The 15,463-nt window shown below is 31.6% G+C and overlaps 2 protein-coding genes across 2 annotated transcripts; both read right to left on the reverse strand.

Annotated features, from left to right (window-relative positions):
• Nucleotides 1–454: 454 nt before the first annotated feature.
• On the reverse strand, nt 455–2,133 carry LOC111637071. Its single transcript, XM_023382481.1, has one exon. The coding sequence runs from the start codon at nt 2,095–2,097 to the stop codon at nt 808–810; it is 1,290 nt and encodes a 429-aa protein (XP_023238249.1). The 5' UTR covers nt 2,098–2,133; the 3' UTR covers nt 455–807.
• Nucleotides 2,134–7,539: 5,406 nt separating this feature from the next.
• Nucleotides 7,540–12,772, reverse strand: LOC111637063 (cytochrome P450 4c3-like). The gene is made up of 10 exons (XM_023382473.1): nt 12,678–12,772; nt 12,530–12,615; nt 12,276–12,466; nt 11,592–11,661; nt 10,055–10,181; nt 9,789–9,989; nt 9,545–9,718; nt 8,036–8,102; nt 7,776–7,955; nt 7,540–7,713 (listed from the first exon to the last, which is right to left on the reverse strand). The coding sequence occupies exons 1-10, from the start codon at nt 12,735–12,737 to the stop codon at nt 7,556–7,558; spliced, it is 1,314 nt and encodes a 437-aa protein (XP_023238241.1). The 5' UTR covers nt 12,738–12,772; the 3' UTR covers nt 7,540–7,555.
• Between the last annotated feature and the right edge of the window lie 2,691 nt (nt 12,773–15,463).

Genomic DNA, 15,463 nt, shown 5'->3' on the forward strand with positions numbered 1-15,463 from the left:
TGTTTCACACTGAGATATTAATCCAAAAGGGGCGATCCGTCTGGTTCCTCTCAGTCCAGTTCCTTTTTCTTTCTCTTGTTCTAAAGTCCTCTTTTTCTTCTCTCACCATACAATCAAACTTACAGAAAAGGCTTTCCTTTCGACCTCCTCTGTCCACTTCCTTTCTTCCAGTCCCCCTGTCCTTTCCTTTTTCCCTTCACTCCCATTCTGACCTCGTTTTTCTCCACCACTCACTCCCCTCGTTCTCCCCCTTCTTAACTCCCCCTCGTTCCTCCTCTCACCTTAGTCCACTCATATCCCCTCTCAAAAGCCTTCCATTCATTCCTTTTCTCTCAGTCCACCCACACACTAAAGTCAATGGGAAGACGATAAGATTATAGAAGAGTAAACAAATAGGACAGACAAAGGTGAAGTGAAGATATATATACATATATATATATACGGTTTNACATTGATTTCTATTCATTTTATATAGAAAATACAAACAGAAATATCCACAAGTTGTTGAATATAAACTCTGATGAACTATATCATTCCAATAACAATTTTTAGAATTTCGTTTTATAAATTTTATAATTTTTGGTTTTGTCGGTTTCATTCCATAGCTATCATAGTAAAAACAAGTTTTTTCCGTAAAGAACACCGATATCAAATGACTCCCTGGCTTATTTTTTTCATCTAAATTAATTATAAACGATTTACGATTAGCAATGCAAACGGGTAAATCATCAGATGCGAAAACACCTTCAAAAGTCCTTTTTATTTTTGAATCACTCGAAGCCAGTCTCCATAAAGTAATGGTATTCATTAATAGTCCACAAACACAGTTCTTGAATGGTCAATTTCTAAAGTATTATTATATTCCAGCAAACAAATAACGTTTACAGTTTCTAATATAGCGGTTGAAAATTTTAATTCCACTGAAATGTTTCCTTGTTGACTAACACTAATATGTGATTCTGATGCAGAATGATCAGGAGTAAGGTCAAAACAATATAAAGTATATCCATCTTTATAATCGTCATAAGATATATTTGTAAATTTATGATGGTTAATGCATCCTATATCTTCAAATAATGATATAAAATTTCTTGCATATATCTTATTCGTATAATCTGGAGTATATGGTTTTGGGGGAATCATTTGATTGTCTTTTAATAAACATATATAATTTAAATTGTAATTTTTAAAATTAAAAGGATTGTATTTTACATTTCCATTAAATGCTGAATTAGAAACTAAACCAATAGTAATTCTATAAGGTAACTGACCGATAACAGCATTTGATATATTTGTAGACTGAATTCCGCTACTTAAAGTAAAAACTTTAATATCTGTTCTGCGGAATGGAATTTTTATAATACCTGTTTGCAATGCTTTTTCAATTCCAATTTGAACTGACGAACTAACATCTACTTTATTAATTTTTAGAGATGCATTTTTAATAATAATTTTATAATTATCATTATTTGCCATTAAAGCAAAATTATCTTTCGATCTTTCTAATTTAATTCGTAAATCAACATTATTAATTAACAGTTTAGGTTGGTGTGATAAATCAATATGAAGCCGTCCGACTAAATCTATTAGTCTACTTTGTTTACTTATATTAAATCTTTTAGCCATTCCTTCATTATTTGCTTCTATGGAATCCATATGTTGTGCAGTATCTTTAAAAAATAACGCACTTGTTAAAAAAGTTTCTTGTGCTTCTTTTGAGTAAAATAATAAGGCCTCCAAAATTGCTCGGTATGGATAATTAACTTGTGAAATTATTTGTTTGTCGTTTAGAAATACGCTACATTGAGAGAACAAACTATTTAAAAAATAATTGACAGGAGCAACTTTTTCATCTGCAGCAGTATCTGTTCCGTTTTTCTTTACGATTTTTGCTTGAACATGTAGATAAATTGAATGCAGATCGATATAATTTTCACCAGAACCGGATACATAAAATTCTATTGGTGCTCGACTATCCGAAATGGTTGCAACAGGATGAACAATAACTTCTGATGTATTGTCAATAGCTAGTTGAGTCGAAACAGTACTGAATAAATCTAACTCGCTTTTGGTGCACGGACAAGAGTGTGGATCCATTTTCTCATTCACTAAAGATATCTTTTAGTTTTCGCCTTTTATTCTGCGACTGAATTAATCTTTTCACTCGTTTTCTTTTTATACCAGATCCACCTTGTACTTTTTTAATTACATCATCTTTAATTTCGGAACCAATATCTTTTAAATGTGATTTTGTAGATTCTTTAAATGATTTTCCACTAATTACATCTGATCCAACATTTGATGCAAAGTTTAACGCTTTTCGCCCTAGATATTTTCCTACTTTACTAAGAATAGGAATAGATTTACGAAATAAATCTCCAAAAAATCCATATCCTCGTTGTATTTGCTGTCCTGCAAAATAATTCCCTGTTCCTAATTGTCGTGTGAGAGGAAATCGTAACTCAGGTCTGAATATCGTTCCTCCTGCCTGATTACAGTAATTATTTATACAATCTTTAGGATCCAGCTTCATTTTGTACTTCTCGAAGATGAACTAACATTAGCAAATAAAATTAACCACTATTTATAATTGTTTAAAAGATAAAACTAATAATGTTTTGCCTCCAAAATAGACAATTTCTTTTCCACCAGCGGTTCTCAACTCGATTTCGATAGTATCGATATAATTTTTCTTCAAAGGAAAATATAAAGGTGAGGGATAAACTCTAACTATTTGATCGGTCTTTTCTCCTATAACTGGTATAACTCTTAGAAGAGGAGCTGTTATATCTCCAACGTGATGAGAAGCAACAATATTTGAATAGATGAAAATTTCTGAAATTCCCGCAGACAATTCGAGTGGATATTCACTTATATATTCACCCACTGAAAATTTCTGTGTTTTAAATCCTAATAAATCTTTTAATTCGTTTCCGAATTCAATCGTTATATTTTTAGGAACTTTTAAAATGATTTTGTTATTAGGCAGTAATCCTAATTTAATATATTTAAAAATTCCGAGAAATTTTTCAGCTGATGAATATAATCCGATAGGAATAAAAATTTTTTCCACTACATCAATTTCTTCAACAACTTTTTTATTTCTTTCTACTAAATTTATAAATTGATCTTTGTAAAATCTAGGATTTGATAGATATTCCTTAGTCTCTCCTCGCAATATTAAACTTGAACTCTGTTGTTTAAATATAATATCTGTGTTTGGTAAATTTAATAAATAAAGTAATTTGTGAGCATGGTCTTTTGTAACATACAACTCCAATCCCTCTTTCAAATTTAGTTTTACGTTTTTATAATCCTTGTCTGAAACAAATTCTACCGAGCTAGATCCTGTTAACAAAACTATATTCTTGTTTATCCAATCGAAAAGCGTCTCTCCTTGATTTTCATCACCTGTAGTTAATGAAATCACACATGTTTCATCACTTATTTTTTCTCTTATAATTTTATGCTTAGTAATAGTATAATCATTGTTATGATTAGATATGTTAAACCAGTTTCTAGGAATAATAACTTCGCTCAGACCAACTACCCATTTTCCACGTAAATCAATAGGAGGACTCATTTTCACAATGAAATGAGACTGCTTATTTTCAGGAAAAATAAATCCATGCTGGCATTGCTTATCAGAGTTACAAAAAAGTCTGACTGCATCATTCTGTAACCTTCTGTAATTCTTCTGTATAGAATCTTCCTTCCAAAAATTCGTTATTTAAATCTTTCAATATGTATGTTGGAGGATGAGATAAAAAACGATCTTTTTGCAAGCCCCATAATGGGCTTGCAAAAAGAGGCCGTCTTAGTACCCACAGGGCGGAAAGAGTAAAAAATAAAGAGAAGAAAAAAAAGTCTATGACCAGTAATAATCTGCCTTTCTAATATAAGAAGATAGTGTTGCTCTGATTCTCTAGCATTCATATCGCATTCTTCAAGTTCGAACAACAGAGATATTATCATTATTTTTAACCGATTGTAAACTCTTCCTATCTCTCTGGTTTTAAAGGTGTATTTTAGATAGGCTCGATTTTCGATAGGTTGTATTATGTACCTCGATTTATGTATCTCTTTGTTTTATTTCATTGATTAAACCCTTTTTGTTATTTGTTAACCTGTCTTATTCCTTCTGTTAGTTAAATACGGGCATTCAACCCGCTACTATCAGAACTTACTCGCGACTCTTCCCGCACGATAGAATATAGCCCTCCGTTACATTTTCCTTTTACATCCTCTTAATCCTTTTAAATAGAACGACTTTCTCCACTCTTTCTGAAGGATTTCATTACGTAGTAAATTTTTATTATACTGATTGACAGAATGATACTTACGTCGACGAATGATGTCACATTTTTAGATTTAATTCCCGTGGCTTTAAATCCTCGAATAGCACAACACAGTTAATTATAATTAAGACACGACGTTACGCGATTTTCAGTGAAGCTAATCACAAGCTATTAGGTATAAGTATACAAAAATAATATACCATTTTTAATGAATGCGTCAATATCAAAGGAATAGTCTCATTTGATTTCGCATTTTACTTTCCCGGTTGTTTTGTACACATAACGAGGAAAAAAATTGGAATCGTGCCAAAATCACCCTTCGAATTTTTTGCAAATCACTATGTTTTGAGACTTCCTAAACCCAAAATATTCTCTTAATTATACTTTCTATATTGATTGTCGTTTAATTTGATCTAATTATATTTCAACTATCCTGGCAAGTTTAAAATTGCACGTGTGAGCCATCTGCACACATATCCATACATACAGAAAATTCCACAAAATGTTTTGCATTTCTCAACGTTCTAAGCTGTCGTAAATACAAAAATGTAAAAATCACGTTGAAGTATATTTTTTACCATACGTTCTCTCTGTTATAACAACAGAAAAAGTGATATTTATACTACGTATTATTTATTTTTTCAACTGTAAAAATCTCGTTCGAAAGTTCTGCTCCGAAAGCGATCTGCAATTCACTTTCACCACAAATCTGCCGTGGTTAAGACAACAGCATTTGTTTCGGGAAAGTCGTGATAAGAAGGCAATTTGCCGATCGCTTTGAACTGTGGGAAAATACTTCATTTTGTCTCGCAATTCACACAATTTAAACATTTTTGCCGGGAATGTTTACACAATTTTCCTCATGCCCTCTCTTGTGGATTAATTTAATGAAGTGCATCGTATTACATTTAACTTGTGAATAATTTATAAGAAATCTTTAATTATAAGAAAATTAGAGGCATTCAATCAATTGTTGTAAACCAGGGTACGCCAAACTTTTTTATCAGTTAACCCCCAACAACTTTCCAAAACCTCGCATTGACCCACACCGTAAAGCTTTATTACAAGTGCAAGTGTATGAGCCAAGAAAAAAATTCCCTTGTGATTTCCTTATGGGCAAAAAAAAATGAAAAAAAATCGACCCTCCACATCGACCCCCCAATCGACCCCTTAGTTGCATCGACCCTCCAATAATGTTCCATCCACCCCTGGGGGTCGAAATCGACCACATTGGCGACCCATGTTGTAAACGAACAGGTATAAAAAAAATTCAATTAAGTTTTTCGACAGCGTAAAGATGACAAACAGAATTAGCAAAACACAATTAATCATTGCTCGTTCAGAATCAAATGTCCATGGAAAAATTTTAACAAGATGTATTTGAATGCAATTTGAAAGAGATTGTTCATTTATAAATTTCGATTGTCGTGCGTTTGTTTGTATGTGTAAATAAATGTTTGTTTATTACTCTGATTACTGTTCCTCCTTATTCTCCAGAATGGAGCTAAATATACTATAATGGAGAAAAGAAATACACAGCAAGAAGGAAGGAGGCCTCCATTAACTATATATTAACTTTCGGTTTGTAACAGAAAGTATAATAATTTGATTCAAATCTTTCCTCTAAAAGGAGTTAGACAGATGAGTGGCACCACATTTACAGGAATAGCATTATGTACAAAAAGATACACGATTAAATTATCATATATTTTAAGGTAAATAAATTTAAAATATGATTTAAAATTGCAACCCGGCAGTGTGACGATGTCGCAAGATAATAATTGCTCGTAATAACTTTTTATTTAGTCACTGGAAATTTTATGTCTGAAGAATTCGTCTGCATTATGTTCGTGTTGCAGATGTGTTACTACTGCTTGACTTTTGTATTGAAACTAGTTTAGTGGCTCATAACGTGTCAATGCGCTATGTTTACAAAAGACTTTTAAATGCCTTTTATAAGGTTAAAAATGTTTATACGTTTCAAGTGTTAAAAAAATTCGAACCTTTTGGAAGATGTAAAACGTTATGCAATTAAATCCAAATACAAAATTCGTGAAAAGCATTTCTACTGTTCTGTTGTAAGATAAATAAATACACTAAACGCTTTAAAATATAATTTTAATGAATTTATTACAAAAATTAGGGGGGGGCGCTGCTTGCTGTTGAGCATGTTGGTGAACTTTTTTGTGTGTTTCTTTTAAGCTTAAATTATGGAAAATATCGAGTTTTGGATTACGGTGTTTGAGTTGTTGTTATTTTTAGGCGGGATAGAATTAAATCCCGGTCTTGTTGATCGTACTCCGCCACAATCTCAGATTCAATCATCGGCATCCATAGCAAAACGACATCGATCTCCGAGTGAACCTTCATTGAAAACGGCGAGATTGGAAGATTTCTTCCCTTCAAGGTTAGGGTCAAGTAAGTCTATTCCTAGAGAGGTTATTTCATATTTGGAAGACCGATTTGATAAGCTTTTTTCGACGTTAAATGAGGTTGTTACGAAGATAGATTGGTTGGCTAATTTACATAATGATCATGACCGGCGTTTAACTTAGTTAGAAGTCAAACTAGGAGAGTTTTCTAAATTAAAAGACGATTTGCAACGGGAAAACAGTTTGATTTTACATTCTTTGGACAAGGTATCGAATGAAATGAGAAAGAAAAATATCTTAATTAAAGGTTTGACTGATGNTTTTTTTCCTTTTTCTCTAAATCTTTGGAATTTCTCCGTTAATTTATTTTATGGATTGTATGTACATTTATTAACATTATTTAATCAAATAGTCCCCATTGTAAGAAATTTAAATTTAAATCAATAAGCATTATTATTATTATTATTATTATTACAAAAATTAGTATATTATTTTCGACACAGTGACATTAATCGATCAAAACGAAAAGGGTCTATGTCACATGACAAAGCTGGAAGACGACATTCACCGCTCATATATAATAAATCACAGTAATATAAATTGCAAAAAAGTTCAATTGTTTATGACAAAAGTAGTATGAAAACGTTTTAAGAATATAAGAAAAAAGAGCTGAAAGAAATCAGACGTATGTATCAACGTTTGCAGGTCGCCTTCTATTTCTTTTATCTAACATTGACCTTTTCTGGCCAGGCTGATCATGTCTACACTAGTGAAGCGCGGATTATCATATAGATAAGAATCTGGAATACATGAAACATTGTATTATGAACAACTGTTTCGTTATTTATGGATTTTATACTTTCTGAAAGAAAATATTTCTTTCTTTTATCGTTTTTCGACAATCATTCTTATACCGAATTTCGGACGAAGAATGGCATCACCAGATTCGAAAATCTTATCTCTATGGTCCAAAGACTTCACTCGAAAATGTCGAAGAACATTGGCTAAAACTGTCTTCATCTCCATCATGGCGAATCTTTGACCTGAAGAAAGGTAAATACGTCAGAAACACAAGAAGGCTTTGTCTCATATCACAATTACTTACCTATGCAATTGCGTGGACCGGCAGAGAACGGTAGAAAGGCAAAGGGATGATGTTTTGCGCAGTTTTCTGGTAGAAATCGATCCGGATCGAACACTTCGGGATTTACGAAAACCGTCGGATTATGGTGAATTCCATAAATGTTTACTGCAAGAGACGATTTTGCCGGCAAGATATAATCACCTGAAAGAAAATTTAATTGTTACCAATGGAATTTTTGTCAATTCTGGGAAGCGTATTTACTCTCAAAATGCGATACATACCCACTTTCAAATCGGATGGATTACTTCTCACTATGACTGGAACCGGAGGATAGATTCTGAGTGTCTCCTGAAATTACTTTAATATTTTAAAATAGTTTTCAAGTATTTGGTATCATAATTTTTTATTTGTATTTACAAACAAAATACACAAAATATAAAAATAGTTAGTTGCTCTTAAGTACTTTCTGTTAAGATACAAAAAAGTTTCTCTTAATATAAAAAACGAAAAATACGAAATACATGTCATAGATACATAAATATATGGAGATAACATTTGACAATTGTAATAGATTCCTTATCTTTTGTTTCTGATTAAGAGTAAAAATCGGTAAAAGTAGCCTCTGTGTACGCGATGACAGCGAAAACATATATACTCTCACGATGCAGTGCAGTGAGTGTTGACCGCTTGTTATCGTCGTACCACTCGATACAGAACAAAGTGTGATTTGTGATTTTTAAGATTTTTGCATGCAAGTTTTTAAACAATTTAACCTACTGGTACACATGTGACTCGAACATTGATGTTAAGTATAATGCACACTAAAAGAACTGTCGTTTGTTATACTGTAATAATCGTTTTTTATCTGACAATGTTTTCTCCATCAGTTTAGAGGTTCATTTTCCAACACGGCTTGTCGGGTATTATGGAATACTAGCATAAATGGATAAACTGAAAGAAAAGGACAAAAATAAGGAACCAGAAGCTTCAAAACAACAAAAGAAATCGAACATTCAAAGACCACCTGTTAAGAAATTAAACTTAGACCGACCTTCTAGACGTAAACCTACTAGAAATGACTCCATTGTTAGCAGTGATGAATCGTTCTATTCCCGATGTATCATCTGTAATGGACTTTAAACCATCAAATAAAGAACCAGAAAACGAAGACGCTGACTGTATCTTCTGCAACGGAAAATTCTCCGAAGATGAATGAGGGAAAATTTGGATTCAATGCTTCAGCTGTTCTCTGTGGGCTCACCTTGATTGTGCCGGAGCAGAAAAGGAAAATTATATCTGTGACTTTTCTAAATAGTTATAGTATGTACTCATGATAATTTTGGGATTTTTATTCAAAAACCAGTAAAGTTATTTATAGAAATGTAAATGGTATTTCATAATACCCTTCTCTCCTCTATATTCTATAGCTTCAAGCATTGTTTTAGGTTTACCTTCACATTGTATAATTTTAAATATACTGAAGCCTTTAGTTAATACCAAATGATGAGGGACTATTTTTTATAGAAAATAGTCCCTCATCATTTGGTATTAACTAAAGGAAATATTTTGGAAAAATGCATTTTGGAAAATAGTCCAAAATGCATTTTGGATTTTTTGTTCCCATACTTATGTAGTTATTTTTTTGTTTATTAAACGTTTCACTCTGACTCCTGAGCGTTTGTGTCCATCATTGGTCTGATAATCCCTTACTATTAAATGCCTCACGGTTGTTGATAATTTAAATGTCTAAATTTCACCTTTAAACTGGGCATTTAAAAGTAAATTGTTACCTTGACAACGCATTCCAGATACTTCATTTTTCTAAGGTCTGTAAACGTAATAGAATTACTCATGTCTTCACCAAAAATTTCTTCCTGCTCCCGGTAAACTTTCTCTTGTATATCGGGATGCAATCCGAGCAGATAAAGAGACCAACTAATTCCCATTGCGCTTGTGTCCTGCCCCTAACAAAAAGACAATTTTTATATACCCCGAATCTCTTTTTCTTAAATTAGTAAATGAAACTGATTTTACTGCGAACATGAATGTATCAACTTCTTCTCTGATATCTTCTTCGTTGAGACTTTTATCCGTTAAATGATGATAAAGCAGTAAATCCAGAAATGCTCGCCTCTTCTTTACCCCTGGAACTTCATTTTCTTTTTTAAAGTTGTCGATTGTTTGAGAGTTGTGTTCCAGTTCTTCCATCATTTTCTGTTTCTTTTCTCTAATTACCTGAATTGTTTTCATTCTTTAATTAACAATGTAAATAGTTTATGAATAAAAACAAATAAACTTGCCTTTCTGTCGAATTCGTGAACGGTGTGAATGTCTTTATAAAATTTTTTCCCTAATGGACTAAGGTTGAAAATGGGACTGAACCAATACCAAGGCTTCATGAACCATTGAACAAGTGCGGATGTTATACTAAATTATAAAACACAATGTGGTATATTATAAATGCTTCAAGTAACTGAAATATATTTCACATTGTTAAAAATATTTTAAAATTTTAATCCTGAAACAAAATATTTTCTTTTATACTTCGTAATATTCTTTTTTTCATTCTTACTCATTGTTACAGTATTCGTCTGTTAAAGTATATCTTAACGAAAGTTGTGATAATTCTATTGGGCGTATTTGAAATTTTAGCGCAGTTGTCAGCACCTGTCAGCATCACTTTCCTAAATGTCAAGCAACTTCTGGTTGCTGCCAATATGCTACAATCGTGTTTTTCGGTACGCAAAGAGACACCGTGAGACTAGTGAAAATTATTTTGCATTGACAATGTCGACTTTAATTTATTTGTTAATGGATGTACTTCTATAAGTAAAATCAGGTTAGTACATTATTACAATACTTTAATATACTAGTTTAGTTATGTTAGACATGACTTAAAAGTGTTTGTTGTTAATGTGTAATGTTAAGATTGATTTATTTATTATTAACTTTTACAGAAATTTACAAAATTTTCATTTGCTTATTGCTACTCGCCATTTTCTTTTTTTCTGATATTCAGGCAGACAACATTTGTGTTTTCTCATAAACACCAGCAGGTGCGTCATTTCCGGTATTGTCTTACTGAATTGATGCTGAGTTTTTGAATACGTTCATTCATTGAGGGGTATGTAAAGCCATTGAGAAAAAGGCAATCTATGTGAAATTAATGTCATTTTTCTTACACTAAAGTCATTTAGAATTTCTCATAGTGTAGTGAGAATATTTCACTTTTTGGAACCAGCTTCATTTCTTCTGTGTTTGGAGAAATGAAAGGTTTCTAATAAATACTTAATAATAAAAGTGTGACAATAAATAAAAATAAATTATTTTTTACTTATTGCGAAACTACTTTACATTCAAATAGTTTGATACTGTTATACTAATATGCTTAATTGCGCCGTTGAATGTAAAATCATATTTACACGATATTTAGTATATTTTTCCCCCATGAAAAAGGCAGCAAGGATTGCATTGTATGCGTAAATTGAAACGCTTTCGTTTCTTTTATAGGGCACATAAAGAAAACTGTACTCTATGCGAACATGTGTAATAGCATGAAACTACGAATGATCTAGAGTAAAATTCTATCCATGCTATGAAAACCTTTCACAGTCAATTAAAATTACGAGTTCGTTTGTCACCTATTGCATTTATGACTTTTCATAGTGGTAAAGCTAAGATTGTTGTACAATAATCGATAGAGAAATGAAAATAGTAATTATATGAAAATTGGAAAATAACTAAAAAATCCTTACAGTTATTCAAAGGCGAGTTACAATAGTTTTGAATAGAAAAGTTTTATTCAGATTTGTCATTAAATATTTCTTTTCAGCTTACTCATTAACGGCAACGCCATAATCAGTACCAGATCTGTCTTGAGTGATGAATCGAACTCCCATTGCTGAATCTGTAAAAAAAATATTGTATATTTATTAAATAGCACATAGATATTGTTTTTTTTCTGAGTAAAGTTGTCTGCATTAACCATAAGAAATTTGGAACATTCTGTGACTCAATTTGAAAAAGTACTAAGAAAAAGAAAGCCTTTAAGAAATTAGAAAGGTTTCCTTTTCATGATTATGAAGACGACACATTCCAATGTATTAATGCGTCAGAATATCGCTATGAAATTTCGCAATGGCATTCGTACTTGAGATCGGAAGTTTCGTCGGCTCTAATTCAGAATCTGTCGGCTCAGCTCCTTATTATTCTTTCTTCTGCTATTGTCTGACTGGTTGACCTCACGATGTGTACGATTAAAACAGATTGTCTTATTCGCAAAATAAAAACAAAAATCGAAATTCTCGAAATTAAGGAAAATTTTTAATTTACAATAACATTTGGAAATTGTCGTAATGAAGAGACAAGTTTAAAATAAACACTCTCAACTGCTCGTTTCTTTTTCAGCACATTTTCAAATTGTAGTTTTTTTAGAATATTCAAAAAAATGTTACAAATATTTTTTGTGCTTGTAAAAAGGCAATTTTTCCTGCAAGTAAACATTGCCCAATCAATTCTTACCTGCAATAATATCCAAAGTGCACAGTCTGATTAGCTCGTCAATAAGAAACTCTTCATTTTGCTTTTTATTTTTCAACTTTTCAATTAAGATGTTTGAGTGGTCGTTGAAAATTCCTTGAAAGTCTTCGAGAATTCGAAAGTGAAATGCCGGAGTTAACAATTTCCTACGATGTCTCCACTTATCGTTCGAACTGTTTCGATTGTAAATAAATAAATTACATGTATTACTGTGAAATATTCGATGATTGTTTTACCTTGTTATAAGACCTGTTCCCAGCCACGGATGAAAAATATTATAAATCCTATCTTTGTTGATCACGGTGTTATTCTTTAGCACTTCCTGTATTAAATAATCAATTGTTAACGTGAGAAAGCACTTATTATGTGATCAAGCAAGTATACCTGAGCCACATCGGGGTGAGATAATATAATATAATGATAGCCACCCCAAGAAAGTTTCATTAGTTTCTCTTCGATGAATCCCAAACACACACAACTCAATAGTTGAACTGTAACTACAGAAATTTATTAAACAGGGCATTAACATTTATTCGAAAACAAATTCGTAAATAATATTATATCGTAAGATATAATTTAATACCTTGAAATTATACTTACAGGTGCCACAAAGTTTCCGATAATCTTGCGCTTTTACTGGACAAAAAATCAAATTCCAAACATAGGTCAAAGTAGAAAATTTCGGTATTTCGTTCTTCGATTTGTTGTTTCTTTTTTTCTTCCATATATACAGATCTGAATAAATATTGCAAGACCTGAATAAATCTATTTAATTTACAATCATAGCCACATTCTGTGTTGAATACGACCAATTTCATTGGCGTATTTTTACGATGGGAAATTCGGTATAATTTAACAAAGTCATATTTTTCGATTGAAACTAGAATATGAAAATAAAAAGGAGAATGGCAGACAAAGAATTTCATTTAGTAAAAATATAAAATCACGGTCTAGTGTTACTACGGAATAGCTGATAAAAATAGTTTGGTACAAAAAACCGTTTGCCGCGGTGATAGTTGTATGTCAAATGGAAACAGCATTACAAGAGAAAGTTATTATTTTATGTTTCTTAATTTTTTTTCTGAAATAAAAGTACTTTAAAATGAAGCATGTGCTATTTTTATTTTTCGTGATGTACCTACATAATGTATTATTTAAATTCAACTATAAGTAATCGTCATTTTCGTTTCGTAATTTTGCTTTAAAATCCAGATCTTCTGTAGATTCTGGTAACTTTATTAACATTGCTCACAGTCACACCCAATTGACTGTGACTGTGAGCTAGTCTACCGGAAGTTTCTTTCGGATTGAAGAGGCATTACTTAATCAACATATAAAACAGTTACCATTAGAAAATTCAAGGGAAAAAAATTAAAACAATATGTTATTTTTACGTATTATTTTAATCAAATATCAAAACAAAATTTAAAATTTGAGATAATAGAAAATTATTATAACTGTTAATAATATTTCTAACTTATTACGGACTCGCATCTGACAGAAAATGCTGTATCAATGTCGGGTGTAATTGTTCGTGACACTAATGTTTTTAATGTAGATATTAAATGCACCTATATTAATATTGAGTGATTGGACTCTTTTTATTCTTTGAATAAGATAATAATTGTTCATGTTATTATGTAGTACTAAACATTGCCAATATTCTTGCAGCAGACATACGCATTCTAGTATGGCAATCGGTCAAAAAAACGACGTCCATGATTTTTACATTTCTGGACTCAAGACACATTAGAACGTCGAAAAATGCAGAAAATAATAACAGAAATAAAAAGCATTGTTGAGTTTTTCTGTCTTTTAGTGTAGGCGTGTATGTAGCAACGATTTTTTTTCACCCTCTTTGAAACTCTTGTGCTTTCTATCAAAAATTTATGAAGTTTGGCAGGGACGTTTGTTTATTAGAGGGATATTAAATTTTAGTGGTTAAAGGCGAAGGAATGGGAAAATAATAGTATGGCACTCAAAATTAAGGCAATGATTTAACTCGTTAAGAGCATTTAAATTTTTTTTATAAAACTCATCCGTACTTTCAAATTTAAACTTCTTGCAATTTTATAATAATTACAGATGTAAAAACTTTTTAATAAAATATCATATCAGATGGCGCAACCAAATTTTGCCCGCAAAATTAAGCAATTCGATATGGAATTTTTCTCTTAGCGCAGTGTTGCTCCGGATTTGATTCAATTCACTTTGGATGCTTCTTTTAGCTTTTTCTTTGTTGAAACAAAATAGAAGCACTAAACAGAAAAATCATGTTCACATTCTCCAATACTTTCAACCGGTTTACAAATTCAAGTAATAATTTTTGGATATTTGAAAATTAAACTTTAGAAGCTTAACGCTATTCCGCTCACAGTGTCACTGTGAGCGGATTCTAACATCCTCCCACGTATTCTCACATTATGTAAGGTTCCGAAGACGTTAAATCAGCTAATTATTGATATACGGGATTTTTTTTCTTTCGCCTTTTAAATTTTGTTTTCCATATTGTAATATTGCCGACTATTATAGAAAATATTGCTGTTAATTGAATATATTTTAATAAAAAAAATACATTCAAGTATTCACTTATTTCCAAATAGAGAAAAAGTCCTTGATACGTTATCGAAGACGATTGTTTTTCCTGTTGTTTCCTTCTCTTTTCAATTTGTGTACTAATGAATATATCAGTAGAAGAAGAATAATAAAAAAAATTTACAAAATTTTGGAATAAATTCAACAGAAATATGATTAATATTCTTATTGCTCTGAAGAGTTTCCGTACATACGTAGGCTGTTTTCTTCCAATCTCCGATGGTCCATAAAACAAAGATAAGTGTAATTAACAAAATGAATTTATAACCGGAAATTAGCTGCAAACACGGTTATTTTTGACATAATCACCGTGAAGATCGAGGCAATTGCTATATCTCTGGAAGCGCTTTGCAATCTCTCTTTATAGAATGTTGCCGCCAGGACTTGAGATGGGGCATAACGTTGTTTTGAAAATTGTAATTAGGTTCAAACCTCTGGCCTCCTAGCACGATTTCAGTTCAGAAAAAAAATGGAAATCTTCGCACATTAAAAATGTGAAAACATCCACCTTTCTGAATTTCACCTCGCTTAAATCTTTTTAAACACTCAGCGTATAGCTTCAATTTAGAGCCGAT

The sequence above is a fragment of the Centruroides sculpturatus genome, unplaced genomic scaffold, assembly GCF_000671375.1.
Source record: "Centruroides sculpturatus isolate CEXI.00-Female unplaced genomic scaffold, Cexi_2.0 scaffold1117, whole genome shotgun sequence".
Lineage (NCBI taxonomy): Eukaryota > Metazoa > Arthropoda > Arachnida > Scorpiones > Buthidae > Centruroides > Centruroides sculpturatus.

Coding starts and splice junctions, on each gene's coding strand:
- LOC111637071 (XM_023382481.1), bottom strand. CDS start 2,097: ATGGATCCACACTCTTGTCCGTGCACCAAAAGCGAGTTAGATTTATTC.
- LOC111637063 (XM_023382473.1), bottom strand. CDS start 12,737: ATGAAACTTTCTTGGGGTGGCTATCATTATATTATATTATCTCACCCC. Junction 10,182..11,591: donor TATGGCGTTGCCGTTAATGA/GTAAGCTGAAAA, acceptor TTTATAATTTAG/TATAACATCCGCACTTGTTC. Junction 7,714..7,775: donor CGGTCCACGCAATTGCATAG/GTAAGTAATTGT, acceptor ACCTTTCTTCAG/GTCAAAGATTCGCCATGATG.